This window comes from Podarcis pityusensis (genome assembly GCF_964106645.2).
Source record: "Podarcis pityusensis genome assembly, chromosome: 1".
Lineage (NCBI taxonomy): Eukaryota > Metazoa > Chordata > Lepidosauria > Squamata > Lacertidae > Podarcis > Podarcis pityusensis.
Genome location: NC_138028.1, coordinates 93,132,906 through 93,160,883, shown reverse-complemented (window position 1 = coordinate 93,160,883; position 27,978 = coordinate 93,132,906). Strand labels below are relative to the sequence as shown.

The 27,978-nt window shown below is 43.3% G+C and overlaps 1 protein-coding gene across 6 annotated transcripts in view; it reads left to right on the top strand.

Annotated features, from left to right (window-relative positions):
• The first annotated feature begins 1,668 nt into the window (after positions 1 to 1,668).
• The window catches only part of ADCY5 (adenylate cyclase 5), a 190,674-nt gene continuing 164,364 nt past the window's right edge, over positions 1,669 to 27,978 (top strand). For 2 of the 6 annotated variants that reach the window (XM_081005709.1, XM_081005708.1), the window contains exon 1: positions 1,669 to 4,541. In XM_081005709.1, coding sequence (XP_080861835.1) covers positions 3,537 to 4,541 — 1,005 coding nt within the window. In that variant the 5' untranslated portion in view covers positions 1,669 to 3,536. The remainder of the gene's footprint in view (positions 4,542 to 27,978) is intronic. The other 4 variants (XM_081005712.1, XM_081005710.1, XM_081005713.1 and 1 more) reach the window with 4 other exon arrangements.

Here is a 27,978-nt window from a genome sequence, read left to right as displayed (position 1 = left end):
GCAGGCTGTGCAGCTATCACAGAAGCCAGAACAGCAAGAGGGATTGCTGTTTTCACTGTGCAGCGATCCCTCTTGCTGTTCTGGCTTCTGAGATTCAGAATATATTTTTTTTCTTTCCTCCTCCAAAAACTAGGTGCGTCTTGTGGTCTGGTGCGTCTTATAGAGCGAAAAATACGGTAACGGTATACTCTGACATCAACAGAGCTCACTGAAATATTTTTTCAAAGCACAAAACATAAGCAGACAATCCTATCCAAATAATTTATCCACATGCCCTAAATGTTGTAACTCTTCTTCTTCTTCTTCTTATTATTATTATGAGTTGTGGGTGCCAGGATTTGTGGGTGCCAAGTTCTAAATTCTTGAGTCTTGGTGTTAGAATTTATCCAATGTTAGAGTGTTAAAACTTGTGGTCAGACGCTGGATTTACCAAATTGTTAAAATACAGGCCAAATCACTTTCCTGTGTTCAGGAAATTGCCTGAGAGAATGGGCAATTCACAAAGCAAAGACTCGGGGCCTGACAGTAGATGGGTATGAGCCACTCTTTCATCTGGGAAAGAGTTTGCAGAGACAGAGCAGGGTTGAGTTTTAGGATTACAGTTGGCTGGGAAGAAAGTTGGAAGCAGAGAAGGCGAGCCATGGCTGGTGTCACTTGAATCCAAAGCTGTGGGGGCTATGGAATAAGCAGGACTCTCTTAGGGTGTGAATGCTGTGAGCCCCTCCATGGTAGGCTCAGGTTGTATATACAGTATGTGTAAATAAAACATACATCATAGAGACACCCCAGTCTCAGCTGTGCCTCATTTCCAAAAGGAAATAGGAACCCTGGGTAAGTGCCTGAAACCCCTGGATTCACACCACTTGGATATTGGGGTAGCAGTTAGCAATAATAATAATAATAATAATAATAATAATAATAATAATAATAATAAACAAAGCTAAATGGTAGATGATGCTGGGGATGCTTGATGCAAATTTATTTCCCTGTCTCTATATGGGACTGGCCAAATCTTGAAAGAGATTTGAAGTTTGACCAGAACAAACAACTCCTCTGGCTCTCCAGCTAAAAAAAACAAAACCACGAGGTAGCACCAAAATGCCCAAGAACCGCAGCTGGCAGTCAGAGTAGGCAATACTGGGCTAGTGGTCTGACTCAGTAAAAGGGAACTTCGTATGTTTCTCCACGCAGGTTGCTCCTCATTCAGTCTAGGTGGGTATTCTAGCTGTGCTTACAAGCACAGAAATAATACAATCAGCGTAGAAACAGTCCTTAGGCGGGTGATTCCTATTCCGCCCTGCTGTGATGAGGACGCTTTCCTCTAGATCAGGCTAAGCGTCAACGCCCCCGAAGGAGTTAAAACTACACCAGAGGAGGGCCCCTCCCCCCCATCCCAGCTCCTCGCGCGCGCGGGAGGCGGCCATTCTTTAATTATTTATCTGACTCTGATTTTTTTTGCAGATGCCAGCTGCAGCCGCGGCTTCCAACATTCCCCGCCCTCCTCCCTCCTAACTGGGCAACCTATTGGAAGGGAAGCCGATTCGGCCGCCCAGCTCCCCGGAGCCCGCGCTGTTAGCGGAAAGCGGCGGCTGGTCGCCAGCCAATCGGGCCGAGCGTGAGGCGGAGCCATGCCGGCCAGTAGCTTCTGTGGAAGAGGGGCCGTACAAAGCCTGGTTTTGAAAGGGGCGGGTTGCCTCTCTCCTGCAAAGAGGAGCGTGTGAGGGAGCGAGCGCGCGCCGGGCCGGGCCGGGTGAGGCAGCCGCCGCCGCTGCAGCTTCGCTGAGGGGAGCCGGTCCTGTTATCTGCTAGGAGAGGCCGAGGCGGCGGCGGCTCTTCGCGGGAGGTGCCGTTTCTCTTTGCAATGAGCTGAGGACCACTCTTCTGGCTGGCTGCAAGGGGGACAGAAGGCTGCCCCCTCCCTAGCCCTCCACACCGCACGCCGATACATTGAGAGCCAGTAGAAGCAGCAGCAGGAGGAGGAGGTGGTGGCGGCGGCTGGTGGAGTGTGCATAAGCAGTACGGAGTCAGCCTCGGCGGGTCTTTTTCCATCCCCTCCCCTCGTTGTGGAAAAATTTGTGTGGTGCTGTGGGGTTCCCCCCACCCCGCTTTGTTTTTGTATTTTGCATCGCTGTTTCGGCGAGAGCGAGCCGTGCTGCTTGTTGCTAGCCCCTGCAGTGGAGACAGCGCATCCTCGCATTGAGGCAGCAGTGCAACGTCGGCTTTTTGGCGGAGGACTCCATGGATCTGTTCGCTGGAGAGATGATATAGACGCAGGAATCTCTCCTCTTCTGATCACCCACCTGCGCCTCTTCTTCCCCTCCCCCACCTCTTCCCCGCCGTCCTTGATTTGAATCACCCCGTAGATCTTGTTTATTTTTATACATTCCCCCCCTCCCATGTGCCATCCCAAGGGCAAGCAGCACTGCCGTCCCAGCAGCCTCAGCAATCCCACCCATTTGGTTCATTCGAGCAGGGAAAAGGATGATGCCTCCGGCACTCCAGTCTCCGATTTGAGTCGAGAGCTTGCAATAAATACATTTAACTCAAGGCTTCGAGGGCTTCTGCTGTATGCCACTCCTTCCCCATTGCAGCAATGTCGTGTTCGCCTTGAGAAGGAAGAGCCGGGAAAGAGGGGTGTCTGGGAGGCTTGCTTGCTTGTGGTTCTCCAAGCCAATTTGTAGGGCCACCTTCCTTAAATAGGAGGGATCAAACAATGACCCAGCCGGCTTCCCAACGCCTCCAGCGCTGCTGCTGTGGCTGCCCTCTGCACCACCTCTCTAGATGACCAACAAATAAGCAGTTGCCCGCGGGGCAAAATTAAGAATGACGGTACTGGGTCGTTTTGCTCCGCTTCCTGGAGAGCGTTATCAGCGACTGAAATATGCAGCCTCTTTAGGACCTTTCTGACCAGCAGGTCCCTTTTGCGGCGGCAGGATCGCCTTGACCTCACACTGAGAGAGGAATTATCGTGGTGGCTTTTTCCCTGATGATGCATTTCGACTGGAAGGTGGTCTTTGCTTAAGGTGCGGGAGAAAACAAAACCCCAGCTGCCTCCATCACATTTGCTTTTCTATGCATGGAAGTCGTGTTTCAACAAATGGCCAAAGCACTGGGGACTTGTGAAAATGACAGAGTGGGAATCCTCACCAGAGTTCCGTAGGTAGGGGAACTTGCCTCCCAGCTCTCAGTGGATCTCTTTAAATTCTGGTTGAAATTTTTTTTCTATTCCCAGCAGCCTCTGGAGGGAAGGGGAATTCAACTGGCTGGCGAACCAGTCACCTTAAGGGTTTGAATTCCTTTATCACTGAGAACTTTGTTTTATTTGGACTCGGCCAGGACTCACACTCACACACACACACACACACACACATGTCTTTCCTCTGCTGCACCTTCCACCATCGGGTGAGAGAAACTGCTCAGAAGTGTTGGTTCTTCCTTGCTATGAGTGGAATTCCTTGTGATTTTATTTCTCTCCCTCCTACTCCTTTATAACTTGCCCCCACAATCCCTCCCCTTCTCTTCTGCCTTGGCAGGGCATGTCCCGCTCCAACAGTGTGAGCCCTCCGGGGTTTGCAGCTTCTGCTGTGCCCAGGGGTGGAGGTGCGGAACAGCATCGTTCTGCCTGGGGAGAGGCTGACTCCAGAGCCAATGGCTATTCCTATCCTCTTTCTACCAGGGCCTCAGTAAAAAAAGCTTCCCGTATGGAAAGCAGGTGGAGAAGTGATGAAGACTACGAGTCACCGAGCAGCAGGAACCACGGGGTGAGTGGCTGCAGGATGATGAGCTTCAGGTCCAAGTCTGCCTGGCAGGATCATGGGGTTGACAAGCGCCAGCACTCTCGCCGTGCAGGAGATCCATCGCTTGCCATGAGTCCTAGACGCTATGGTGTGGAGCAGGGTGAGGTGCATCCACGCTGTGTGGAACTGGGGCTAGAGGAGAAGCGGATCAAAGCCAAGATTGATGAGTTGGAGGAGGAGGAAGAACTGGATGGCGAAGGGCGGTCTGAGATGGTCTTCTCCATGGGCAGCTGCTGTGGTAGCTTGCTGCAGATCTTCAGGTCGAAAAAGTTTCAGTCGGAGAAACTGGAGCACCTCTACCAGCGCTACTTTTTCCGTCTTAATCAGAGCAGCCTGACCATGCTGATGGCAGTGTTGGTTTTAGTGTGCCTGGTCATGCTGCTCTTCCACACCGTTCACGGCTACTACCAGGTGCCCTATGTGGTGGTGCTGTCCTTGGCCATCCTGCTTATGGTGGCTCTGGGTGCTATCTGCAATCGCAATGATTTCCACCAGGACCACATGTGGCTCATGTGCTACTCTGTCATTCTGGTGGTGTTGGCCGTTCAAGTGGTTGGCTGCTTGCTGATGCAGCCCCGAAGTGCCTCGGAGGGCATCTGGTGGACTATCTTTTTCATCTACAGCATCTACACCTTGCTGCCAGTCAGGATGAGGGCTGCGGTCATCAGTGGTGTGGTGCTGTCTGCCATCCATCTGGCCATTTCTCTCAAAGTCAATGCAGAAGACAAGTTCTTATTGAAACAGGTAAGGCTGGGTTTTTGGATGCTTTCACAGCTTCTGGTTGCTAGTACAAATTTGGACTTGGTTCAGTTTGAGAAATAGTTGTTTTCCCAGGAATTATGCAGCTACCAGCTATTATTGTGGGGACTTGATTTATTGATTGCCCTGAAGTGTGATGCAGTTATTAATGATGACGATCCATGTAATCACCTGAGTTTCATTCCCAGCGTTTTTCATGGCTTCACACTGAATGATATTGTTTGCCTTGAAAATACAAATGTTAAAAATATGTTTACTGTTATGTGCCTGAAATTCAGGACTGATTTCACTAGAAATCACAGAGAAGTAGAAATAAGGATTTCCTAACTTGCTGCAAAATTTAGCTTCTTATTGCTGAAGATATAGATTAGAATAGTCTAGCTACTTATCTGCTTTGTAGCAATTAAAGCGGCATGGGAAGGTATCCTTACTATTTACTATGGGTGGTATAGAGTCAAAAAAATTACATTTCAATGCACCATTGTCAGAAATGACATTTTTTGGATAATGCATTTTTGCATTGAACCTGAAATTCCTGCCTCTGCAGTGCTTGGAAAAGAAAGAAAAACTTCTGTTTAAATATGCTGCATACCAAAGCTTCAGAGATGTTTTTTTCAGCAACCAAGTATACCAGGGTTGTCTTTCTGTTTAGTAAAAATAGCAGTTTCTGTGTGGAAGTGCGTGTGCACATGTGGGTTGCTTATAGCTTTAAGAATACCGTTTCCACTTTAAAAGTTGTGTGCTGTTCTGATGGGTAGGCATTCACTTCATAAAGTTAGGAAGCAGGTGTTAAGATTACCCTGTTGCAGTATTGACTCTCCACACACAACTACAAAAGGACATGTGAGTTAATATTTAAAATACTCAGTAATACATTGGTTGGATGCATTGTACATAGCTCTTTATGTCCTGAGGAGGTAACATTTGAAATCTGCATACCAGGACCTGCATACATATTTACTGCCTTGGGTGCAAAAAATTCAAAGTATCCTGTGAGAAATTTCTCCTTAAACATGACTAGATTATATTTTGCTGAATACTGCTTTATTTGCAAAGTATTCATTCACCTATGATTGATTAGCATTCAACCACAATTGTATAGATAAAGTAACTAGTTTACAAATACTTTGGTAAGAACCATCCATGGGGAAGCGGGGGAGAATCTCTTTGGGTAGAAAATTGGAAGTCCCTTGTGCCTGCATTGTATGAGGAACCCAACGAAGACATGTGCTGTGTGTTTATATATCCATTACTTTAGGAATTGCTGGCTTAAGCAATTTGGGATTGTTTTATTTTGCCTCCATCACCTAAAGAGAACACCTAAAGAGAATCTTCCCATACCTATTATTCATGGACATTGAACAGGCACATCCAGATTTCTTACAAGCTCATAGCTAAAAGCAGCAGCTGCAAGCCATCAAATCCTTGGTTCAAATCTCACCTCAGTTATGAACTCATTATGAAACTTTAAACAAGCTGCTAAATCTCACAGCTGTGGCCCTCACCCATCAGCAATATAAGAATTATAATACTGGACTACCTCATAGGATTGTTGTAAAGTTCCTGGATAATTGGCTCTCATTTATTTACTTCCCCATTTAGTACAAACATAGTTCGTACTAACATATAAAGTGGTAAACTATGGTGACCTTCTGAACCAGAGTAAGAAACCATAGTCTGATGGATGTAATGGTGAACTGTTCTGAATAGGAGGAAAATAAGTTTATCTAAATGAATAAAGCAGTAGTGAAGGAAAGGAGGGGCCCAGGGGGATCGCTGGGCAGCACGGGGGTGGGGCTGTAGGGAGACATGGCCTTTGGTGGGTGTCTCAGGCACTGCAGGGGGGCAAAGCCACTGCCCGTCCCTCAAAACATCAGGTATGGAAGGTTTGGTGATTTATTCCAAAAAAAGCTCAAAAATGGTGGCGGCTCCCCAACTGGGGTTGCTATGCCACTGCATAAAGAGAAGGGACAAGGGACTGTGTAAGCCAAGACTGACCTTTTAAATGACATACTACATTTTGATGTTACCTGTGAACCTGCCGAATGTATGTGAAGTATGTGAAATGCTTGAAACTTGCTTTGTGAAAAATAAGTGTTGCTAGCGAGCAATAACCTGCAGCTTCTAGCTATGAAAATGTGAGCCATCTGTGCTATCATTTAGTGAACTTTTTATTAGCCAGGTTCATGCTATGGAACAGGTCTTCAAATCTAAGTCTATTTTTTCCACACACAAAAAAAGGTTTGTAGCGATATCTATTGTGCGTTAAGGCTGTAGGCAAGAGCTTATATTTAGAGCCATCTGATACTAAAAAATCCATATTGGCAACTGCCTCACAACTGTTAGCAGGCATTTTTGTTACCTAGGCTGTAGCTTGTTACCATGGAAATCTAATTTTTCTTTGACACTGCCCCACTGATGCATACATTTCCTTTCGTTTTCTTTCTGGTTTGTGGATTTTAAAAAGCGTGGAGATGAATAAAAGCTAAGTAAATCAAATTATTTTCATGCCTTTCAGCTGTTGCTATTTTTGGTCTTCAGTTCATTCTTTCCTAATGAAATCCTTATCGATAAGTTGCTTGTTGAGGGGTTATATTGCTATTGATCAGTAGTGAAACTAATGGCTGATGCTGCAATCCTTTTCACACGGTAAGGCCCGTTGAAATCAATGGGAAGACATGCATAGGATTGCACTGTGAGCAGCTAATAGCTGTGGCTTTATTCGAATCAATGGTTATATCTAGAACAGGTAGGTGTGTGTGCCCCTTCTTTTAAGATCCTCTAATTACACAACAGTTACAAAGACCTCTAAAGTTAGAAACATTTGCATCAAGCATTTTATTCTTCACTTGCTTTATTATCTAAATCTACCATGTCCCCAAGAATCTAGTGTGTCATTGTAATAACATAAATATAAGGAGGGAAACTCTGACAAGATTCATTAGTCTTTATCATAACTCTTTTTTTCTTTCTTTCTTCAAAATTCCTTGCATGTTTTTATTTCAGGAAGAATCTCCAGGTTCACGTCAAAGTTCACTTTAGGTGAAAGCTCAGTAGCAGCACTAAACATTTCATCTTTTTCTATCTTCTCACCGTTTGCTGCTCCACAGAATTCTACTGGAATACGATGGGTGGTAACCAACCCCATTTACATTAATGGTCCTAAGTCAGTCACGGTCATTAATTTCTATGGGTCTATTTTTGAATATGACTGGATTGTATTCCATGTTAATGTGTATGAGGCAGATTCAGAGCTTAACAGGCTCTTGTACTGTTAGTTCTTTTTATGGCAAGATTATGTTTGGTGCAGTGCTGAAGTATCTAGGCATGCATCTTGAAGGATGGTGCCAATATATAGTTCACTGAAAATTAAAATGCACCACACACATCACTTTGTTCCAGGGTAAAAGCAAAATATGAAGGCACTACTTGCTTGCATGTAAGTTTCTGTGTTAGGGCCATATGCTTTTTTTGTGCGATATAGGAATTAACATTAACCTAATATTAGTCGTTGGTGACCTAGAATAAGGTGTAGTTAGAGAGTCATAGCAACTGTACTTTTGCTTCTTCCCTGCCCTTTGCGTTCTTATTCTAGCCCTTTTTCTTTTCCAGCAGAGTCCTGATAACATAGTTTTCAAACAGCTGCACCATCATGTGTCTTTGTTTTATAATTATTCTCTGATCCAAGCTAGGCTCCCAGCTGTTTAGACCTTTTAACAACAGCTGTGTCACAACAATACTCTATTTTAACGCTCTCTGACCTTGAAGTCTGAGAACAAGCTACATGTGGTGTCTCTTCACCCTACAGGCTTGCATTAATTAAACATATTTGATCCAATAGTATGCTGAGTAGCTTTACTATGGGTGTAATAATAGCCTGCTTGTCCCTTTGTGAATGGATGGAAGCATGCATGTGAGTTCACATGTGCCACATGCAATCTGTAAGTGGTACATCATTCACACATACAACTCCCTCCAAGAAAGCTTGTCTCTGTTTTGGGAAAGAGTGAAGCTGCCTGTTCTTTCCAGTGAAACATCAACTGACATTCCAGATAACCATCTCATCAAGGTGCTGCTTGTTGAGTAAGATCTAATTGGATTGTAGTGTTGCAGAATAGCCTTAATAGTAACACAGCCATGATTCATGGACACTTCCTACTGCCTGTCTATTTTTGCTGATTAGGAATCAAAAATCTGGTTTTTGTCTCACTTGAATTGTCTTTTTATGCTGTAGGCCAGAGGTTGCCAACCTTTTTGGGCTAGAGGGCACATGTGGACTTTTGAGAGAGTGCAATGGGTGCCAGTCCTAAAATGGCATAATACGAAATGACTGCCACACCTAAAAGAGCAGAAAAAGACAAAGTATGCTGTGAGCATCTGTTGCCCCGTCTATGCATCGGGAGGGTGGGTGGGGGGATATCTATATTGCCACTGTTACACCTGCTCACAGAGAAAAACTCTTCGCACCTCTCCGCTGTTCATAATGGATGGCAAGGTGGGCCATCCAATATCCTGGCACCCAATAAAATGTGGTATGTTTAAGGGGACATATTCAATGCAGAAGAGGCTGAGGTAGTGTAAACAGGAACTGAGCAGGAAAAGCATTTCTTGTGGCTTTTTGAACCAATATTTACTTAGGACTTTTGTGAGTGTCTTAAGAAGTACCGGTGAGCACACTGGTGCCCTTGGGCACCGTATTGGCAATCTGCATGCCAGAATTGAAGTTCCTGTCTTAAAAAGATGTGTGTCAGGGAGGGGAGGGACAGTCTGTGATGCTATGTAACAGAAATAGAAGTGTCATGGTGTGCCTTATTTTAGAAATGTTGAACTGAACTTAATTTACTGCCTACTATTAACTGTGGCAAGAAAAGCTCTAGAGTTGGCATTCAGCAGACCATCTGAATATTGTCAGTTAATCACCTATTTGTCTCTGGTTAAATACAGAGAAGCCAAGATTATCCTTCTGCAGGAAGCAAGCAGCCTGTCTTTTTAATTGGATTGTGGTTTTATCAGATAGGAACGAGGGCTTCCTTCTATCTGGTGGTCTACACATATTCTTCATTGTGATCCCTTGCTCGGTAGTAAAACCCACAACCACATTTAATAGCTGATCTTTGTCTTCTAAACTTTTTTATAGTTTAAAACAAAAATTGCAGTTGTGCAACCTGGGTTTTCTTCCCCCAGGACAGTGTCTCTGCTGCGTCTCTCTGCTATCCCCAGCAATGTCTCTGTGTCTCTGTATGCGAAGTGTTTATCTGTCCCCTATCTGCGGAATGTGTGCCTCCATGAGTGTATGCACGTTTTTGTCATGTGATCGGTGGAGGAATAGCCAGCCCTTAATGGAGCCCTGAGAGAGGTTAGCCACCTCTGCTTTAGAACATATTAATTTCATTATTTCACAACTGTTGATTAACCTTTGCAGTTAGCACGTCTTTCACTCTCTGTTAGCATTTTGCTAAGTTAATTCTTTAAATACTTGGTAATGATATTGTCCTTTGCAACCAGCCTTCCCCCACCCCCCCGGCCAAGCGAACATGCTCACTGAAAACTGACCCAAATTAATTGAGACACTGAGGCATTGTTTACTTGCCAAGTCTTTAAAAGGGAACATCATTCTATATCTGAATGGATAAATGATATCTTAAAAATCTGTTTATAAAGGGCAATTACGGTATAGATACAAAAGTCATATGAATGTCATTCTCACCATCACATAAAATGAGCTCGTTTCTGCAAGCTCACTACAGAATAGCTTGTGCTCTTTGAATTTGATGACTAGGGCACAGATCATAGAACCAAAGAGTTGGGAGGGACCCCAGCTGTCATCTAGTCCAACCTCCTGCAATGCAGGAATACTGCCCACTGCCATACCTGGGTGGACACAAACCACCAACCTTTTGATCAACTGCCAGATGCGTAGCAACGGTAAAATGCATTCTAGATCATCCCAGAATCTGACACTGAAAAAGATGGCACATCTAGAATGGGTGACATTGGTTGAGATGTTACGGTAAATCATAGTTCAATATTATGCATGTGAGCTTGTGTCCTTCCTCCTCCTCTAGTATAGCCATCTCCATTTTCAAATAATTGCCGTTTGTCACTTTGTTCAGACCATGAGCTACAGTTCGTGTTTTAACTATGCCTTATCTGAACAATTCATGATTATTAACCACGGCACAAAGTTGGTGTAATAAGAAAAGGGGTTGCTCGTGCGTAAGTTGCCGCCACTCCTGGCTAGGTTGCCTGGTTAAACCTTTCCTGTCCGGACAACCTTTCACTTCATGGCTGTCTCAGTCGCTAGCAGAATCCGTCAGTGGGCGTCTCTTAAACCTTTTCCAGCATAAAAGCTGTTTGACGCCAAGTCTCCTCCTACTCCCTGCGCGGAAGTCTTCTGCGCAGGGAGGGTGTGGGTAGCGGAGGACCCGTGCTCTCCCCGCTGGTCTCCGGCGAGGAGTCCTGGAGCCCCCTTGCCGATTCCCCCATCTGCCCCCCTTTATCCCTGGTGTTACGCTGATTTCCTTCCCCAGCTGATGAGCTGCCTCTCTCCCTGCTGGGCCCTTCTCCAGCATCACTTGGGAGCCTAGCCTCCGCCTCTGGCTCCGATGTCAGTTCCCTGACAGTTGGCTTGTTTGGTTTATTTACAGTTTAGATTGATTAGTTTATCTGTATTCATACATAATTCCAAATCACAGTTAATTGAGAATGGAAGTATATGCTTCTGATCTCTTCTTTATAGCTGTGTGGGACAGGGAATACACAAGCCCAATGTTTCCTGCATATAACATAAAACATTGGTTTAGCTTTGCATGCAAACACAAAAACATGTGAGCTTCATTGTCCAAATGGACACTCTTGACGGGTAATGGTGTTTTTTTTTTGGTGTTTTTTTGCATAAGTAAGTGAAACATAAGCCGTATCTGTTAAGATCTCTTTGGCCTCTATTTTTCTCATTATTACATCTTATTTTTCCAATTTCTTACTGTTTCTGCATTGAACTGTTAAGCTGTGGATTTAGGTTACCTTTTAAAATGTTTTGCATGGTGCCTAGTTTTTTTAGTTCCATGGGAGTAATAAATAAATGCAGTAGCAGTAAAAAAATAAGTTATTGTAGAGTTCAAACTTCATTTGCAAGAAAGTTATTGTCTATTATTTATTAGCAATTTACTGTAAACTTTAATAATTGGTTTATTGCTGCATCACAAACAAGGCTATTTTTTCTTGAACCTGTATTAGGTTTAGTTAGCTCTTCAAGCAGTAATAGAGAAAATTATAGCTGGGATAAGAGTACCAAGGGCGGAGGGAAGCAATACAGTGGTACCTCGGGTTAAGAACTTAATTTGTTCCGGAGGTCCGTTCTTAACCTGAAACTGTTCTTAACCTGAAGCACCACTTTAGCTAATGTGGCCTCCAGTTGCCGCCGCGCCGCCGGAGCACAGTTTCTGTTCTCATCCTGAAGCAAAGTTCTTAACCCGAGGTACTATTTCTGGGCTAGTGGAGTCTGTAACCTGAAGCGTGTGTAACCCAAGGTACCACTGTACAACTGTTTGGGGAATGTGTACTTCGGTCATCAGGGCATTGCTTAAATGAGTTAAGCTAACAAGTATAATTTGCCTTCTTATTTTACTTTGTAAATTGGGAGTGACTTTAAACTTGTTATCGTTTGTAGCTTGTCTGGGTCTTTTTATAAAGCTGGAACATTTCTGGAATGTTTTTTTTTCTTGCCTTGGTCAGTTCAACAACGGTTTCTTGAGTGCCTGCCATTAACTGAGCTTGGCATGCAATTAACGCAGGAGATTTTATTTGAACATTGTAGACTAGACCAGTTATCAAACAATTGGACTTCTTGGTTGCAGTACTGATGACGTGCTAAAACTGGTCTGTGTTAACAAGTTCATGAGAATCTAGGCAAGAGACAGGACTGCTTGTCTTCTGTGGTGTCATGTCTTGTATCTGCATCTGCAAAGTGTTTGCGTAAGAATGTTGGTCACTTAATGGCTGCAGCATCAAGTGGTGACATGTGTGAATGTGCCAGGAGCCTCTGCATGTATATGAACAAGTTAATCCATTGAGAAGTGGCATATTATGAGATTCTATAGAATCATTCAGCTATAGTCAAAGAATTAAGCCTTTTTTTAAAAAGGAGAAAATAAATGGTTATAACTGCACAGATTCCCTTTATAAGTAAGTGATAGTTCATTTTTTTATAATCTTAAAAAATGCAAGACTTCATATTTTCCATATAGGCAACTGTGTGCGATTTGTGACCCACCAAGCCAAATGCAGCCCATCAGTTATATACGGCAATTCCCCAGGGCATTACAGATGCCCTACTTTTGCTGACTGCAACTGCAGAACCTGAAGGGAATGATTCAGACCCTGGCTCTCCACAATGCATTGTGAAAAATATTTTTTTTAATTCAGTCTGTATTAATTTGCTGCATTGGGAATATGGACAGTGACCAAAAGCCAGAGCCACAACTAAGAGAGTTTAACATTTCTTAAATACAGTGCTTTTTTTCTGGAGGGACACAGGGGTACTCATTCCTCTAAACATTTTGTGAATCTAAGTTTGGCCTCATTGAGGGGCAGTATTTCAATATGAGTAGGAAAATGAAAGTACCCCCTAAATATAATGGACAAGTGGTGAAATATTGTAGATACCTATTTAAAACAGTGAAAGTATGATTCAAAATAAACAGTGCATTAGATTAAAATGATTATAATACAACAGATGAAATTACTACATTGAGGCTATAGCTATTAGCTGCTTAAGGTAGATCACAGACGAAAAGTGAAATATAAGAAAGCAAACATCATTTTAACACCTTCCCTGCAGTCCAGCTAATTTATGAGCAAGAACAGTGAGAATGTTTCACTACATCAGGGACGGCCAACTCCTATGAGACAGCGATCTACTCACAGAATAAAAACCTGGCAGTGATCTACCCCGGGGGGGGGGGGTTTCAGGGCAAAGCTGTTAAGTTTTGTTTTTTTTAGGGAGGAAAGTCCCGTTTTTGGGGGGGGGGGGGTTGAGGCAAAGTTGTTGAGCTTTTTTAGGCAGAAAGGGGAAAAGTTGCTCACCTAATTGTCACTGATGAAACAATCAGCCTCACTTCAAAAACTCCTTCAGTTCTGCAGATCATGGGGCAAGGGGGCAGGGCAGGATTCTATTTTAACACCTCTAAGGAAAGGGAGCCAGCGATCGACCACAGTCTACCAAAACCTGTTGGACATCCCTGCACTAGATTATAGAGGCAGAAAAGCATATTGAAAGAAGACAGGAAAAGTTACTTGAGTGTATATATTCCCTTTACGTTGAGAGAGACTTGGGATCTTTGGTGAGTAATGAGTTTAAAAAGATTGTAAATTTGTAAAATATTAACCCAAGGTATCAGAATTGTGGTGGCTTGTCCATGACGATTGGAAGAAACAAAAAGATAGGCTACATTTTTCTTATATTGTTGCTATGTGAGCCTATTTGTAGCCTATTTAAGGCCTCTCCTGGAAGCAGACAAGCTTGCCTGATGAAATGCAAAAAGCACAGACCCACTCTCCATCTTCCAAAAACACTAAGCCACAATAATAGAACGTGTGACCCAAGAGCCACATGCAGCCCTCGAGGCCTCTTTCCGTGGCCCTCAGAAACACTTGGTGCTCCCCCCCCCCCGCCAGCCCTTGTGCTGCCTTTCCAAAGCCAACTAAGCAAAGTGCTGGGTTTGAGGGCTCTCACAGTGTCCTTTCCAAAATCTAGTTAGCACTTTCCCAGCTTTGAGGAGGAGGTGAGAGGGTTCTAGGACCTGCCAGAGTCTCAGGCCTGCTTCCTAAAGCCCTGCGCCTTGCTTAGCAGGCTCTTGCAGTCCATTTGGTATATAAAGCTGGATCACCCTGCACTTCAGGGAAGGTGCTGGTGGGACAGGAAGTAAAATAACCATGGAGGAAAGCCAATGTCAGCTAAAGGTTGTATGAAAGATCAGGAGAGCAAAAATGTGGGCTCTCCCAAACGTTATTTGTAAAATAGGTCCAAAAATCTAGGAAGCCATTACTCTTCATCTGCCCCTTCATGCATGGTCAGTTTATAATAACATTCAGATCAAATCTTTTTCCTATAGGAGGAAAGAGAACAACTCATGCTGGCAGGTTCACATCTTTTTCTAGACTTCTTTTTAGACGTCAGCCTCTGCAAAACGTTAAAATGCACATGGGAAGGCAGTGTACAGGTCTACAGAGAACTCTTTATGTTGAATGGCTGATTAATGCTGGTGCACGGATATTGTTTAGGAGTTATGGGTGGGGTTGTTTATTACGGTTTAAGAATTGATGCCTGAGTTTGATCCCCCCTCCCCCCCCCCGTTCCCTTTCCCTTGCATGTTGTGGGGCTTTTTTGTTTTTGTTGTTAACTGTATGATATGGGCAAGAGCTGCCTTCTTTTAAATGACACTATGAAATCCAGTATGGGAGCCTTTTTGCAGGGAAGAAATGCTCTAAATAAATAACTGATTTCTTTATTTATAAATATATGATGTAATCCACCCTGACGTTTCAAGTGAAGGCAGGTAAAATATATAAATAAATGCAATATGTCACAAGCTCCACAGGACTGAGTGCTGATAATACGTATGACCATTTATTTTTCATTTTAAGATTAATGTAAAGTCTGTGTCTTTCAGGTTATTGCTGTAATTCAGAGGAAGTAGTAATAAAACAGCCTGTGACACTGTCTTTGTTTGTTTTGGAGTAACTAGTCAAAAGTTCAGTGCTTGTACAGTGCGCTGTATTGCAGAAATTACTAGTTCTCTTTGGTGGTTTTTCCAAAATAGTATTTGCTATTATTTTAGCTTTTATTTTTGGACAGATCTTACCTTACAGTAATCTAGTGAACCCCTTAAATCAGTATTTAAGCAATGATCTACCCACTGAATAAATCCCAGAAACATTAACTGATCCAAAATGCCATGCTCATCTATTGTTGGGTAGAAGTTTCAATAGGCAGTATATGATCAGCTTAAAGTGGCTTTATTGGTTACCATTTTCTTCCCTGACTCAACTTTTAAGGTGTGGGTTTTTCCCTTAAAGCAGGAATGGGAATCTGTGGCCCTTTGGCAGTTGTTGGTCTAAAACACCATCATCCATGGCCATTTTGGCCCTGCTGGTTGGGCCTGATGGGAGTTGTAGTTCAAACATTGGAGAAGGGGGGAAATTAAAATTCTTGCAATCTGGGTTCTGAGTATCTTGTCATAGTTTCCCCCTAGGATTCGCTTGTGCATTGTTGTTGTTGTTTAGCCGTGTCCGACTCTTCATGACCTCATGGACCAGAGCACGCCAGGCACTCCTGTCTTCCACTGCCTCCTGCAGTTTGGTCAAACTCCTGTGCATTAATAGCAGCTAATGCTCTGCTTCGAATACCAGTGATTGTTAATATTATAGATTTTGGGGTGGACACCCCTGAACCCTAGAAATTGGTAGGATTTTGATTATTTGAAGTATTGATGGGAAGATTGGAGGTCAGTGGAAAAGTATAGGCTAAGTTTTCTTTCCAAGCCCAGGGCTTCACCTGGGATAGAGGCATTAACTTAACAAAAGGGATTGATGGCCCATCTGAGAGGCTGGGTCTGGGCAGACAGAGGCTGCCATGGTGATGGGGTGTGGGTTGGAAGTGTCAGGAAAAGAAAGTCTTTAGCAAGGTGTGTTGGGAAGAAGGGGGGGAGGAGTGGGATCCATCTTGGGTAGGCTGGCTGAGAGAGATGTCATTGACTGCAGGGCACTGGTGAAGGAATGGGGAGGTGGGGGAGAGCACTGCCCCCAGCACCATGAGGGGGTACCATCGCAGCTGCCACCCAGATATGCGCCATGCACCCCCCACAGTGCCGGGTGCCATGCCCCCGCAAACAGCGCACCGCGACCCTGTGGGTGGCATGCCACGCCCTCAGGACGCACGCCATGCCTCCGCCCCCTCTCTGCCCTCGGTGCCAGAGCATGCAGCTTTGCCACTGCTCCAGGGTTGCACTGCTGTGGGGGACAAGCCCCACTGAAATGACCATGCTGTAAGATCTGGACTCCCTCCATTCAGAATGAAGGTGGGGGAAAAACATACTGCTACAACACTCTTCACTGTGTCTCAATTCTCCAAAGGGACACAGACCCTGGGTGAATGCCTGGACCCCCACGGAGTCTTGCAGAGAGTGGGGGTGGCACCCAACTTTTGTAACAATATTCTATATTGTCTTCAAGGAGCAAGGCAGTTTTTACTAAAGTAATTTCCCCCTCCGTTTAATTTTTATTTTATTTTTTGCCACCCTTGCAGATCTGTCTGCCATGGTTTTTAGTTGACACATGACTTCTTTCTTTTTGCAACAGACAATGGGAATTCTTTGACTCACCCCACAAACTTCTGAAACCTCCAAGAGTGCCTGAAGTCATAGAGAAGTGTTGACCTGCTCTGTAATGTAAAATTTGAAGTGCATTAGTCTGATGAGACAAAAACAGTGATAATTGAAGAGGGGAAATGAACATTCCCTATTTAAAACAGATATCCTGTTCCTAATGAAGGCAGCTGGACAAATGATTTGTCCATCTTGCCTGTTGTTAGTATTCTCTATCTGCGATGTCATGTCTAGGAAGCGATAGAGAAGAGTCTCTGACAATGTTACATGAACTTTGTGTAACAGGTTTTTTTCAGCTGCCACACCTAAAGAACCAGAACTGGAGAGGTGAGATAAGCTTTCTTGTCTTCATCTTTGGAATAATGTATGCATGTATGTATTACATATGCATGCTTTCTTCCTTTGATTAAGCATTTCCTAGATTGCTATTTGTTTTGTCATCTCAGGATGACAACTATGGAATTGGCTATTATCCAGCTTTTGCAACACTCCAGAAGACAATACATATATATATATATATATACATATATATATATATATATATATATAAAACACTGTAATCTGGGAGGAAAGGGAGGGATTTCAAAGGTTGCATAATCTGTTGTGCTATTGCTTGTCTAAGATCGCTGCCTTATAAAACAGAGTGCTGCTAAAGCAAATAGAAGCATAGCTCAGTTGGAAAGCAGAAATGACTGAAGTGTTGGGTAGTTCTGTATCTCTCAGATAATGCAAGCAGCAGGTTGTTAACCTGCTACCAGAGTAGCCTCTATGCTTCCATGAAACCAGTCACTTCTCAGAAATATTGAAGAGAGCAATGTCTACAGGACTGAGAAAATGGTTTCATCTACAGAGGTATTCGGCTACTTCAGCTGGCTTAATAGTCATTCCCGCAATTAAGTGGGGGGTGGGGAGACAGAGGATGCACCAGGGATCTTTGATGGATAATTATTCAACACCAGAATATGACTACATACAATAATTCAACAAGCAAGAGAAACATCTCAGGTGGCTATATCTAAACTAGGGATGGGCACACTTGCAAATGCAGGATCTACTTTTCTTTTTACTTAGAACCCTGAGATCTACTAGAAAAGAGAGAGGATGAAGTGCTGAGTTACTGAGGAGCGAGTGAATTACGGATGAGTGATTAATTTCTCATATCTGTCTCTGGCTATTTTGTTCTCGGCTACGATGCAGCTCAGGCCTCTTGGCTAGGGAGCTGCTGCTGGAATGAAGGAAAACACTGCTCTCTTCCACTGTTGTTTTTATCCTATCACTTTCATCTCCCCACTATTCTATTTCCTTTTTCTAAATCTGCTTAGTTATTTGTTTGATGGTTGGGGGAGGGGGAGCAACACCATTAGGGAAGGGAGGATTTTTTTTTTGAAAATTTGGTGGTGGCAGTTTTTATCCTAATTTTAGACAAGGTGACTGAGGGTTCCACTTCCCTTTTTCCAGCTTTTAGTGGCTCCAAGACACTACAAGGCCCTCAACATCCTCCCTGCCACATCCTTCTTGCCATGTTTCCAGGTTCAGAATGTCTTTGGGCAATGCCTCTTGACATTGCATGTCTTTCCCATGGGCGCTCCCAGAAACTGAAGACTGCAGAGAAGCTCATGAGCCATGGAACTGTTTTTTAAACTGTAAACCCATTTTATTGTTTCAAATACCTTTTCTGTGTCTTTGTCTAGTGAGACGCTTTGCAACCTCCCACCTTCCCACAATGCCTGGTATTCAAAGGCATGCTACTCCTGAACATTTTGCTATTATGGCTAAAGGGAGGTGTTTCCTTGTGATGGAGCAGATAGGAGTGGCTCTCTGTTGAAGTTGAGGCAATATGCAATTGGTATAAATTGGTGCAGGATAGGTTAGCATCCTCATTTCTTGAAGGTACAAGCCATCCTTGCCTGGTGTTTGCTGCCTGTTTGACTGCTGGATGGCTTTGGAGCAGCAATCCCATGTTGTTTATTTAGCAATTATATTATGTACGCCAAAATCGGTAAGGTTTCTTTTGTTTACAAAAGTGAATTTAGTTAGATGCCCTTGATTATAATTGTACTGCGCACTTCTTTCTGACCTGGCATTAGATTTGTCAGAACTTTAATTTGTGTTTCTACCTTTACACCCTGTAGTCTCTGCCTGGCTTATAATTAAATCCTTCTGTCAAAACCAGGCAGTCAGAGATATTACACGGCTTGTTTCATTATTTCTCCCCGGGTGCCCAAAGCTTGCCTCAGGGTTTGGGGATTTTGTGAGAAGACAGAGCAATAATGAGTTCCATGTTTAAATGAGCAGCAGCTTTTAAGGGGAAGTCCACCTCTCTGTTATTTTCTTTTTTCCAGAGTGTTGCTGTTGTGTGTGGAAGGTAGACTCTGGCCTTCCCACTCTATGTAGCACTCCCTTTTAATATATTAATCAACACTGAATATTAATGGGTAGCTCTTGTTTACTGATCCAGCTGTAGCTCAGCACTTTAAAATCCTGCTGACTTAAGTGCAAAGAGATTCAAGCACATGTTTGTTTACAGACTGATACATTTGTGTATTGCCCTTTGACATCAGTTTCCAGATAAAATAACCATCTAAAAAATAAAATGACAGGGACCACAATTAAAAGTGGGACCAAGAAGCTTAAGCCTGGAATAATGGAAAAGGACTTTGCCTGGTGCCAAAAGGATAACTGCATAGGTGCCAAACAAGCTTCCCAATGCAAAGAATTCCCAATGCAAAGAGTCCCACAATAAAAAATGTCCAGTCCCTGGTTGCCCCCTCCAGGTTAGATAGGAGGAGGAGGATGTCATGGGCAGGTGACGGGTCCATGTGTAGGTTGATTCAGGAGAGGATTTCCTTGGAGGTACATTGTTCCTAAACCATGTAGGCCTTCATAGGTGAGTACCAGCACCTTGTATTGAGCCCTGAAATGGATCATGAGCCTGTGGAGTTCTCTCCGACTACATGAGATTTGAAAATACTTAATTTTTTATTAGCTTTAGTATCTATGTATCTTACAATGTTGTTGCCTTGGTTTTTTTCTGAGAAAGACATCTTAAATCACCATAGTGTGTGTGTGCTTACAGTTAAAGCTGTCTTATTCATATGGCTTTTGATCTATCCAGAATGATGTGGCTGAACTGGACAAGTAAAACGATCCAATTCATAAATGTAATGCAAGACTGAAGAATCCCTTGAACATCAACCTTGACTTTCTAGTAAACATAATGTGAGGCTGCCACAGTGGGAACCTGTGCAGTGTAGACCGACTTTGCTCTGTCACACACGTTTTGGAGATCCAGATTCAGGCACTATTTCCCTATTTCACAAGGTTGTTGTGAAGTCAAAATTTGGGTGTGAGTGTGTGGAAATGCTTGTAACATAAGTTGATATGCCACACTTACATCATTGCATAATTAGGAGTATATAAATAATATCAGTTATCAATTGGGGTCATCTCATGCATGGGTGTTATAGATTTGGGTTTAGTTTGTGTAAGAGATTCTTTTTAGACAGTATCTTGGCATTATCTTGCCAGGTGGAGAGTGGAATCTAAGCAAGTAGGGGAGTCTTAAATTTATTGCCACTCCTTGGCAAGGCACTATGGTAGTTAATAAATGTTGTTTGTATCCATTCTGTCTATTGAATATAGTTTTTAAACAGTTGGCCGATTCCTTCATCTAGTGCAGGCACGTCCAACTCCCAAGAGACTGTGATCTACTCCCAGTATAAAAACACTGGCAGTGATCTACCCATGGAGGGGGGAAAGGGGGAGCAAAACCAAAGTTGTTAACCTTTTTTGGGGGACGGGACAAAACTAGTTATGATAATTAAGGGAGGGGGGAATCACTCACTGAAAACTGCGACACTGCGATTTAGCCAGCTTCCGTATCAGATCTTGCTGCTGCTGGAAAAAAAAAAAAGAGAGAGAGAAACAGAGAAAATGCCAGGGTGCAGACATTAAATGCATTGCATTTGGAGAGCAATTGCTAGGGAGCACGCAATTGACAGCAGACATCCGGGGATCGACCTGTCGATCGTGATTGACTGGTTAGACATCCCTGATCTAGTGCAATATTGCCTACACTGCCTCGCAGTGGCTCTCCCGGGTTTTAGATTAGAGTCTGCCCCTGCCCTACCTGGAGATGCAGGTGATTGGACCTGTAATCTTTTCCATGCAAAGTGTATGCCATGGGTAGGCAAACTAAGGCCCAGGGGCCGGATCCGGCCCAATCACCTTCTAAATCTGGCCTGCGGACAGTCCGGGAATCAGTGTGTTTTTACATGAGTAGAATGTGTCCTTTTATTTAAAATGCATCCCCGGATTATTTGTGGGGCCTGCCTGGTGTTTTAACATGAGTAGAATGTGTGCTTTTATTTAAAATGCATCTCTGGGTTATTTGTTGGGCATAGGAATTCGTTTGCGGTTTTTTCCAAAATATAGTCCGGCCCCCCACAAGGTCTGAGGGACAGTGGACCGGCCCCCTGCTGAAAAAGTTTGCTGATCCCTGTATGCTGTACAACTGAGCTATTGCTCTTCCCTTATTTCTCTCTAGGTGGACTGCAGAACAGCAGTGTTTTGCAGCACAGTTTAGCCAGCAAGACCTGCATTCTGAACTGTTTGGTAAAATTAGAAATGCCAGTGTCATGAGACTGGACTGTCAACACTTGTTCAACTTTCTACATAGAGTAACAGTAATTCCAGGTTTCTCTTGTGGTGCACTTAAGAGCTATTTATTATCCCAGTCTGGCAATTAGTAAAGCAAGTGCAAACAACCCAGGTGTATTCTGGTTTCTTAATGTCTGTCTCTTCTTATCTCTAAATGAGTATAATTGAAGGAGGGTCTCAAAGGAGGGAGCTATTTTGAATATACTAATTTAATTTACCTAACACTTTATGTGATGCTGCCATCTGTTTTGCTGCTACTCAAGGAAGCTGGCTGTTTTGTTGAAGTGATTTAAAACGAAAACATTGTGGGGCTCACCTAATGGCAGGAAAGTTGTGGCTGGATCACTGGTTTGATTAGATATCCAGGAAAAGTATGTTTTAGAATCATAGAATTCTGCAGGGTCATCTAGAGCTCTAATTTTGTCACACTTGTTTCTGACCTAGCCTCTAAAGAGCTGGTGTGGTGACCTTAACATTTGGCTGGTGCCCTTAAGAAAAGATGGTACCACTGTTTATTATTTGTATTCCTCCTATTTTGCCTCTTTTAAGTTGGCAAACTCTGGAATACTCTCGGGGACAGGCAGCTATTTTAAGATATGAGTTACTGAGGACTGCATGTTACTGAATGCTAATGTTGTGTTGATAGCTTTAGTAGAATACGTGAGTATTGTCCATCTATACTCATGAGTGTACACGCCATCCTGCAGATCACAGTGAAGGCCTTTAACAAAACTACATTCTATGAGACACAATGAAACATTGTCTACAAGGCCAAGAAATCTCTTTTGGCACTTCTTCCCAGATCTGTGTTAAACTGGATCATGCTTATTGTTTCCATGGCCACTGAGGGCATAAGCAAGGTCTCCTTTTAGAATTTCCTCTATAAAGTCACCTACTTACCTGAATTCTAGCTAGGTATGTTTTTGCTCATCAGCAATATTAAATTTGCACTTAAAGAAAACAACAACAACAACAAAAAGCACTCAACTCTTTAAAATCTGGGAATAAAATTCCCTGTATTTGACAAGTCAGTCCTTTGTCTGTGGATATGGTAAGAGTCCAAATAGGGAAGGGCCAAGTTTCTTTGCTTTGCAGTTGCAGTATTGGGATGGATGGGGCGTGTTCAATCCTCACCACCTTCCTCCCAAAGTAGTTGTGGCTGAGTGATGCACATCTCATGCTACCATTTTGCCCCCTTAGAAGAGAGGTCTGCCAAGTGCAGTGTCTCAACTGACTAGGCTGGAAGTTAGCCTTAAGGGAGTTGTCTGGCTTTAATGCTTGCCGCCCTTCAGCCTGGGTTTTAAAGTAGGAAAATTGGGCTTGGATCAGACCTGCATTTAGATGTGCTTCTACCAAGTCCCCCACCTACCCAGAAAGGATAATTTAAACTACAAGAGGCAGTGCCCCTTTATGATTTAAACCATCACAGGAGGGACTGATTGGCTTTTCTCCAAGCCAGATTTTTACCTCCTGATCCTGGGATAATGGGGCACAACAGAGGCTATGGTGTCTTTATGATACATGGTTTATTTATACATAAAGGTAAAGGGACCCCTGACCATTAGGTCCAGTTGTGACCGACTCTGGGGTTGCGGCACTCATCTCGCTTTATTGGCCGAGGGAGCCGGCGTACAGCTTCTGGGTCATGTGGCCAGCATGACTAAGCCGCTTCTGGCGAACCAGAGCAGCGTACGGAAACGCCATTTACCTTCCCGCCGGAGCGGTACCTATTTATTTACTTGCACTTTGACGTGTTTTCGAACTGCTAGGTTGGCAGGAGCAGGGACCGAGCAACTGGAGCTCACCCCGTCGCGGGGATTTGAACCGCTGACCTTCTGATCGGCAAGTCCTAGGCTCTGTGGTTTAACCCACTGCGCCACCCATGTCCCTTTATTTATACATACATACAACCTAAACTTAGATGAAGGGATTGCAGAGCATTCACATTGTAAGTGGCCCCAGCCCCCCTCGATAAGCGCAGCATTTAGAAGTGTGTCTCTTTGTTACAGCTTTTTCCAGTCAGCCCATATTGTGTTCCGCCCCTTGCTTCTCTGCTTGTCAAGCTGCTGGCAAAACTGACACTTTTTTTCCTGTTCACTTACACCACCCACCCTGAAATCCTACACCCCTTAGGCCTCTGCCCCCCAATGCACAGCTGGGCAAGTGACTCTTCTCCTTTTCTGGCTGTGTTCTTTCTTTCTTGATGGTTTCTTGTGTTTTCTGCTTTATTCCTTGCAATAGTGTCACTTTGTTCCATTTGACTCTGGCAACTCAGGTATTTTTAAAAGTAATTATGTCATGTTGTTTATGATTACAGTGGTGCCTCGCAAGACGAAATTAATCCGTTCCACGAGTGTCTTCGTCCAGCGGTTTTTTCGTCTTGCGAAGCAACCCTATTAGCGGCTTAGCGGATTAGCGCTATTAGCGGTTTAGCGGCTATTAAAGGCTTAGCGGCTTAGCGGCTTAGCTGCTAAAAGGCTATTAGCGGCTTAGCGGCTTAGAAAAAGGGGGGGGAGCGGAAAAAAAATCTCAAGACTCGCAAGACATTTTCGTCTTGCGAAGCAAGCCCATAGGGAAATTCGTCCTGCGAAGCAACTCAAAAATGGAAAACCCTTTCGTCTAGCGGGTTTTCCGTCTTGCGAGGCATTCGTCTTGCGGGGCACCACTGTATGTTAATCATGTAAGGTACACTGCTAGCATTGACAATCCTGTGGGTTCCCACATTCAATCAGATTAAAGGGAGATGACAAATTGCTGTGAGTTGCCAGATCCAATTAGATTAAAGGGAGATGAGGACAAATAAGGGCAAGGAAGGGAAGGGCAAAGAATGGTGTTGAAAAGCACAGTATTAAAATAATGTGGGTGTGTTTGCAATGAGAGCTAAACGTTGCTGAAAATGGAAAACATTTTTCTACACATCGAGAAAACAAAACGAGGCAATAGCAGTCCTATTGTAGACTAGCTACAAAAGAATAAGATGTCAACACATTATTGCTGAACCAAAAGTTTTATCATTAGCTAAAGTGGTACCTCAGGTTAAGAACAGCTTCAGGTTAAGAACGGACCTCCGTAACGAATTAAGTACGTAACCTGAGGTACCACTGTACCACCTTGCTACAGGATGTTACTATGCACACAGTATCAGCAGCTGTTTTGGGTTTTCAAAATACAGTGGTACCTCTGGTTACATACGTTTCAGGTTACAGACGCTTCAGGTTACAGACTCCGCTAACCCAGAAATAGTACCTCGGGTTAAGAACTTTGCTTCAGGATGAGAACAGAAATCGTGCTCCGGCGGCGTGGCAGCAGCAGGAGGCCCCATTAGCTAAAGTGGTGCTTCAGGTTAAGAACAATTTCAGGTTAAGAACTGTTAGAGTTAAAATAGTTTGGGAGGAGAAAAACTTCAGCAGCAATTGCCTGTTTTCTCCTCTGGTATCTGCCCTCTTAAGGACATAATTGAATATCATTGCTTTAAAGTTCTGTCAAAAAGGATGTTGGTTTTGAGTTTCAGCAGGCTTGAGATGATCTGACCTTACTGTTTGCAGTATGCCTGTACAGTGATCAAAATATTTTTTCCTCCAGCACAACCACAATTAAGAGAAACAAGAAAGGCTGCTACAAATTGTGGAGTTAGCACAGTGAGATCATTTCTGTCAGAACTTTGAGATATACATACCCTTCCGGGTTTAATCATTCATTATCCTTTCCCTAATTGAGGCCTTGACCCAGTTTGTGGCTTAGCTTGGGCCCTCTTGTGAATTCTAAATGGCAGTAGGCTGTGTGTCAGGAGATAACGCATTCGGGCTCTAACCTCTCTGTCATACGAGTGATGAGAAAATTAAGTTCAGTAAATACAATCTGCATTATATTATGCATTCAGTTACTCTGAGTGAAGCAACCATTTGAGGATTGGGAGAGAGAATAGCACAGTAATGGGACATGGGAAGGAAACACAACATGATGCCACTATCTCCTGTCTGTGTCCTTTAATTGAGCAGATTTAAATGACAAGGCTGTTCTGAATTCCCTCTTTTTACGAGGCTTCAGGCAGTTCCCATTTATTAGTGATTAATATCTGTCTCTAAAGATTGTACTGTTGATACAGTTGTGTAACAGACACCTAGGCATTGTGAAAATAATTGCATCTCATTACACAACAGATGCATTGTGTAAAGGAGCAAGGCCCTATAAGAGCCTGCCTCAGGGATTCCTTCATATTGGGCTTTATTGGGTCTTGCTTGGCTTTCCCAGTACAGGCCTTAGGTTTGTCTGTACTTTCATTTACATGCTAAGTTCATGAGTTCATGAATTTTGTTATTCATGTGCAAATCACCTGGATATTCTCCCGCCACACTCACCACACAAAGGAAATACATCACTGAAAAAAGGACAAAAGAGGAAAACACAGATTTGTATAAAACTTGTATGAGCTAATTTATGCATATAGAAACGAATTAAGAAATAGTTGCTATAATTTACATAGAACAATTTCACTGTACTGCAATAGACTGTGATCAAGTGACCTGCATGTCTGTTAATTGTACTGTCTAGGTGCTCACTGTTAATGCTGATTTTGCTTTGACAGCTTCCTTTGTTTCTTTCTTTTTTTACAATCAAGCGGTATATAAATTTTACATAATAAATACCGTTCTGTTGCTAAAGTCAAATTACGTTTTCCATATCCTTGGATTACACAGAAAAAGTGGCCTTTAATATATCTGTTCTGCTTTGGGCTCTGCTGAAAACAGTTGCAGAATTCCTGATGCAAAGCAAAATATTTAGAGTTTATTATTTCCCCAGAAGATTGGGATGTAAGGGCTGAGCTGTCTGTCATTCAGAAGATTATGAACAGTAGGGTAGCCAGTCCGATCTTCTCATGAGGTGGTTCTAACCAAAGGAAAAAGCAGTTCACTTAACTTTCAGTTACAGAATAAGACCAACTTTTGATTTTTCGAGAAAACATGTTTATGATGTGGTCAGGGACAACAGACACAATCTTCCCCACGTGACTAAATCTCTGCTTAGACCACTACACAAGTTAAATAGCAACTGCATTGTTAGCAATGATCAGAATCAGCCTAGGTGGGCAGCTTTGCAAGCTTTTTAGAGATACAGTGGTACCTCGGGTTAAGTACTTAATTCGTTCCAGAGGTCCGTTCTTAACCTGAAACTGTTCTTAACCTGAAGCACCACTTTAGCTAATGGGGCCACCGTGCCACCAGAGCACGATTTCTGTTCTCATCCTGAAGCAAAGTTCTTAACCCGAGGTACTATTTCTGGGTTAGCGGAGTCTGTAACCTGAAGCGTATGTAACCCGAGGTACCACTGAAATAATAGTAATAATACAGTAATAGTCTTCCTTCCAGCACTCAAGGCAGCAGCAATCTCCCTCCAGCCTCCCGGGAGCCTCTTTTAGTTGTTCAGGGTGAGTCTGGGCCCCGCCCTGGTTAGGTGGAAATGGGCCTTGTGGCAGGGAGATCTGTGTAGCTTTCCTCTTAGAATGTTTATTAGACAAAGTGATTGGTATGGCTCAGCTTGAAGTGCTGATAGGGATCAGTCCCATCTCTGAAACTCCCTATGAGACTCTCCGTTGCCCAGATTTGCTAGAAATGAGTACTCGGTATTTTGACTGGCCCTAGATTATTTTTTCAAGTGAATTGTGTCCTTTCAAACTGACTCTGTCTGATCTAATGCTGAAAATAGGCAAAACATTTATCTCTGCTTTTCATTTGCCTTTTGGCTATTAAATATGAGATTTGTGTGACCAACCATGTCGCTGAAGGAAATGAAGGGAAAATCCATTGACAAGATTTGTAAATGTTGTGTCCTAGTCAGTGGAAATTCAGGCTCTGTTTTTAAGTGCTTATTACCTGAGATGTTGTGCACCTCTTGTATCATTTGGAGGAAACTGGTACCTGAATTGCTTATATGAGAGTGTGTTGTATGGGTATGATGGCTTTTTACATTTGAAAGTAAGAATTATTCAGCTTTCTCATGAGAAAAAACAAGAACCTAGTACATTCTAGCCAGGAGATGTCAGTCCCTGAATAATAAATTAATGACGGCAAAAAAGGCAAGGCAAATGCGTTGCTTGCTTTGCTCTTGCACCTGTATTGATATTGTCACAGCTGCCCATTTTAAACATTGCTGCTTCGATGAGATTTTAGCTGTGGTTTATGACAGCCTCCTGAGATGACTAATTAGGATTAAAGTCTCCATAGGCCAGTGAGTGTGGGAAACATTTCTTGGTCGCAGATGTGAGCCTTGTTATCACAGAGATGTATAATAAAATAATAATCAAAGCCACAGGGGATGAGAACACAGTGCCTAGGCAAAGGGAAATTAAGAAGTGAACAGTGAAACAGATGTTGTGATTTCTT